At 43.7% G+C, this 5000-nt stretch overlaps 1 protein-coding gene across 1 annotated transcript in view; it reads right to left on the bottom strand.

The window, feature by feature from the left end:
* rhbdf1b (rhomboid 5 homolog 1b (Drosophila)) overlaps window positions 1–5000 on the bottom strand; it is a 118683-nt gene that overhangs the window by 62282 nt on the left and 51401 nt on the right. Inside the window, exons 3-4 of the mRNA XM_063220571.1 lie at window positions 3550–3689; window positions 1006–1113 (exon numbers count right to left, since the gene is read on the bottom strand). Coding sequence (XP_063076641.1) covers window positions 1006–1113; window positions 3550–3689 — 248 coding nt within the window. The remainder of the gene's footprint in view (window positions 1–1005; window positions 1114–3549; window positions 3690–5000) is intronic.

The raw sequence follows: 5000 nt of genomic DNA, 5'->3' as shown, positions 1-5000 counted from the left end.
TCTGATGGCCATGTCCTAAAAAACAAAACACACCCTTCCATTTCCACACTTCTCAGCCTGAGCCATCAGTTTCTGTGTGTAAAGCAAGCACTATCATGGAAATACAGGGGTTGTACAAAATTACTGAGACACCTGTCATTTTAGTGTCATTTAGTTCATCTTGCGTCCACAATTAATCCTGTTGGATGTGTTCATCCTTCTTGGTGGTATGCAGACATTACCTTGGATACTGTCGTCTTGATACATCACAAAGACTTTCTGACTTGGTCAAAGATGCAACGGTTACACACATACCAAGAATTTCTCCTTTTTGAACTCTGACATGTCACCCATAATGTTGTATGCATTGCAAAATTTTGAGCAAAACTGTGCTCTTACCCTGCAAATTGAACCTTAACACTTCACTTTACTGGTGCAATGTGCAATTAATGAAGATTGGCCAACAGGCTGGTCCACTTGAGCCATGAAAATGACAGGTGTCTCACTTATTTTGTCCAACCCCTGCATCTCCCAACCCTAAATTGGTTCATCCCACAGTACGAATACCACACCGAAGGATTATTCTGGGCGGTGTGTGTAGTATGCACTGTTGTCAGCTCTAGCTTGGTTTGGTTCATGTCATAGCACCAGCACCGTACCTGAAAACCACTTTGGCTACCAAGTCTCACACCAATAGCGTCAATTTTTGATGGTACTTGACCAGACGGTAATTTTGACGTCGAGGGCATACCTGCCACGTCACATGTTCACTAGTTCACCCAGACCTAGACCGTTTCCTAACCCTAACCATCAGTGAAGTTATGCTCCCACAGGGGGGTGCTTTTGAGTCGCTTTTGAGTCATGGGCACACCTTTGACATCGAAAATTGCCATCTGGTCAAAAGTCGTCAGAAATTGACGAGTTGGGATAAGACTTGGCGATGTAGACTTTGGGCAGTTTGTGGCATGCACTATGGAAAATACTGCCAGCCCTATCTTGGTTCATGCCACAGCACTAGGACTGTACCTGAGGACGACTTTGGGCAGGGACTGCTGCCTCCGCGGTGGGTAGCGGGGCCCCCGCTGGCCCTTCACGGGCACTGTGTTGACCCGCTCAAAGCGAACCTTTTTCTCACTGGGGTGGTGGTGGTGGGCATGAGAGGTCATGGTGGCGGTGGTAGTGGTGGTGATGGTGGTGGTAGCGAAAGGAGTGGTGTTGTGCAGAGGTGGAGGTGGTGGCAATGACAGAGAAAGAGAGAAAATTGTAGTAGCAGGAAGACAAAGGAGCAGGGGGAAAAGAGCAGAAATAGAAGGGAAATGCAGAAAGGGAGAAATGTAGGATGGGAGAGTAGGACAAAAGAAAAGAGAGAAGAAGAAAAGAGAGTCAGTTCAGTTGGAAAAGAGTGTTAGAAACAGAGTATAGTTATCAGGGTAAAAGTTAAAGATTCAAAGTTGATAAAAGTTGTAAACTAAAGCAATAGAAGTAGAACAGCAAAAGAAAGAAACAACTTAGAAACATTATAATTTAGCATAGAATAGATTTGAGCAGAAATGAACTTGGCACTTGGGGTGGAAACAGACTATAACCTCTTTGCTTTGTCATTTCTCATGCAATGCAACACACAAGGTTATCAGTGTTTGTCAAGCAAATTCAGGTGGCAGCTCCACAAAAAAGGTTGAAGAGTTCACAATCGCAAGCAGAAGTGACTGAAGATCATGAAAAACAAACCTATGCAGTTACAGTATATCTCTAGGAGTAGCAACAACTGTTGTCCAACTTGGGCCATGCAAATATAGTGTATTATTGTTTCTACCGTTTATTTCAATTCTGCAGGACTTTGGCATACTATATTTGGGTCTTAAATAAAGTCTTATTCATTGGGCCATGTCATCAATCAAAATGTGTCAGAGTTAACACACATAAATTTCCCTGCTGTTCCATTGCCAGAGAGAGAGAGAGAGAGAGAAAGACAGACAGAGACGAAGGGCAAGAGAGAATGTGAGAGAGAGAGAAAGAGAGAGAGAGAGAGAGAGAGAGAGAGAGAGAGAGAGAGAGAGAGAGAGAGAGAAAGTTAGAGAGAGAGAGAGTTGGCAGGCTGGCAGGCTAACTCATCAGTCAGAGAGTCAGAGATGGGCCTGTGCTCTTGGCTAGATCCCAGAGGATGAGCCAGGCAACAAATGGCGCTCGGGGGGATTGAAGTTTAATTAATGAGACAGCACTATGTGCCACTGACTCCATAACAGATAGTTTCCCTTCCAGATCCTCTTACTGTACAGTAAGTTAACTGCAGCCAAACAGCCGACAATACTGATAGCAAGCAAACTACAAACACAGACGTATGATTTTCACATGTGAAAAATGTTGACACAATGTCAAATTGTTTTTCACAATGAAATGTCTGTGACACACAGAAGATTAGAAATATCAGTAAACACAAACGAGACAGCTCAGAGACTCACTTTGTAACAGATTAGTTGTGCTTCCAGGCAGCACGAATAAAACTGTCAAAATCTCTCCATTGCAAGTTAAAGTGAACATAACTGACTGCGTCGCAGGAAGTTCCAAAGAAATGCGGGCAACATGTCTTCGCTGGTTTATCAGTTGTTTGTAACAGTTGCCAAGCAGATGACACGCATTTGCTAACAGCTACAGACACACATTATGTACTGTAGTAGAAGAATTAATCTATTAATTGGAAAAAAAACATTCAGAAAATTCTTTAGTCCTTTTTTTTCAATTGTTTACACACATTTGTCTTACTGTTACTAAACTCGTGAGATAATTAGAGATCATGCGTTGAATTACAAAAGCATCAAGGTTGAGGATTAGTGTTCGGTTTCACTACCTTGTGAGGTAGTTGTGAAATACGAGGCTTTTTGTGCAAACAGTTGCAAAAAAACAGTAATTTGAAAAACATTCCAAACATTTTATGTCACTTGATACCACACAGAAGCACTGTTAACACAAGGATGAATGAACAAAGCCCGGTTTCATTGACCTTTCTCTGACTTTTCATTCTATTTAATGCAAACTTAATTCTCGGCTGAGACACTGCGAATGGGAAGGACTAAGGATTGAATATCACTGTCCTTAGAATAGCCTGAAGCTGTATGCGTGTTCATGCATGCATGTGGATGTTTGTGTGTGTGTGTGTGTGTGTGTGTGTGTGTGTGTGTGTGTGTGTGTGTGTGTGTGTGTGTGTGTGTGTGTGTGTGTGTGTGTGTGTGTGTGTGTGTGTGTGTGTATCCATGGAAGCCGGCAAGGGTGGGGGGGGAGGTCAGTTGACCTGGGCCCAGGGAGAGAGAGGGCCCAAAATTGGGATTTCATTACATTGTATATACTGGATGGTGGCCCCTTTCATATGACTTTGTCCTGCACCCGGTGAAAGCTGGCAGCGGCCCTGTGTGTGTGTTTGTGTGGGCGTGTGCGTGTGTGTGTGTGTGTGTGTGCACGTCTGTGTGTGTGTGTGTGTGTGTGTGTGTGTGTGTGTGTGTGTGTGTGTGTGTGTGTGTGTGTGTGTGTGTGTGTGTGTGTGTGCACGTATGCGTGTGTGTGTGTGCGTGCTCTTACCTCTTGATGGTCTGTGTAATTGAAGGCTGCCGCTGCAGAGGAGGTCTCCTGAGGTCATGGGGTTCGTATCCGGGGTAACCATGGTGTGTGTGCTCCGCTGGCATGCTAGCGCTCCGCAAGAAAGCTCCTCGTTTCATCGGCTAAAAACACACACACACATAATGAACACACACACATACGCATTCACACACACACACGCAAAGCGATAATCCATGGGTGAGTGAATTAACTACAAATTACTGTTTTACTGCTCATGAAACACAAGTTACACAAACTATCCTCTTAAAAATCGCCCCAAAAACTGTATAGACGTTCTTGTTAAAGTAAAAACGTCAGGGCTACCTGATATCAAGGGAAAGCATGCTGGACATTCCCAGCCTGTACCAAACGATCATATCTTATATTCCTGTCAAGATCTCCCATGAACAATGCCATCTACAGTTTAAGGTTGACGGGCAAATGATAACAACACATACTCGGTGATCGTTCACTATTTTCTGAAAAATCTCAGCTACAACATTGCTACTGTATGGCATTAAGTACTGTAACAGAATAACCATTAAACATTGATGCTGGATTCTGCGCATACGCTGCATTGACCTAGGCGCCTAGAGCGACATAGGCACAGCATTATGGCTCATGAGATTTGAGATTTGATTTTTATTACAAATGTGGGTATGTTAGAGATGAATGAACATATTCTAATGCAAGAGGCTTTTAAAGGCAACTCATTTCATGTTTTTTATGTGCTTCGGAGGCAGAGATATTTGGATTTAGATTAGATTTTATAAGATGCGGGCACCTTTTCCAAAAAAGGGCTCGGGCATTTAGCAGGCGATTTTTGCAGGTGCCTCAGAAAGGCGACATTGAGTCATTATCATCTCATCTTGGTGACAGTAATGTTATAACAGAGGCTCCGCATGCAAGGGTTACGAACTTACGATTTAAAAGCCAAGGCTCTAGTGCAGTGTTTCCCAACCTTTTTTTGCCTTGTGTACCCCCAAGCCTTTTTGTTGTGCCATGAGTACCCCCTAAATCAAGTTCTATATCACTTTCACCATCCCAATGTAACTAAGCTCCATATATTTGTTAATATTACATTTTTCCAAGTACCCCCTGCAGTGTACTCGTGTACCCCTAGTGGTACACATACCCCTGGTTGGGAAACACTGCTCTAGTGTGACTGTAGTGTGAACTGTTTCCTGCACACAGGCCCTTGAACCTTTTGACAGACGTGTGTCATTCAACACATGACAAACAGAGACACAATTCGGTGTGGGAGCACATGACCTCCCCCGGTGTGAAAGAGGATGGGAAAACAATGCAAGGCAGCACATGGATGACCACATGTGAAGGTGAAAGGCACCTGGGAAACTCCCATTGTAATTGTGACACAGCACTCCACAGCCCACAGTGTTGCATAAATTGCATGTATGCCTCACCCGTGCTAG

Source organism: Engraulis encrasicolus, chromosome 17 (genome assembly GCF_034702125.1).
Source record: "Engraulis encrasicolus isolate BLACKSEA-1 chromosome 17, IST_EnEncr_1.0, whole genome shotgun sequence".
Classification (NCBI taxonomy): Eukaryota; Metazoa; Chordata; class Actinopteri; order Clupeiformes; family Engraulidae; genus Engraulis; species Engraulis encrasicolus.
The sequence above is the reverse complement of the archived record's forward strand: the minus strand, read 5'-3'. Positions and strand labels throughout refer to the sequence as shown.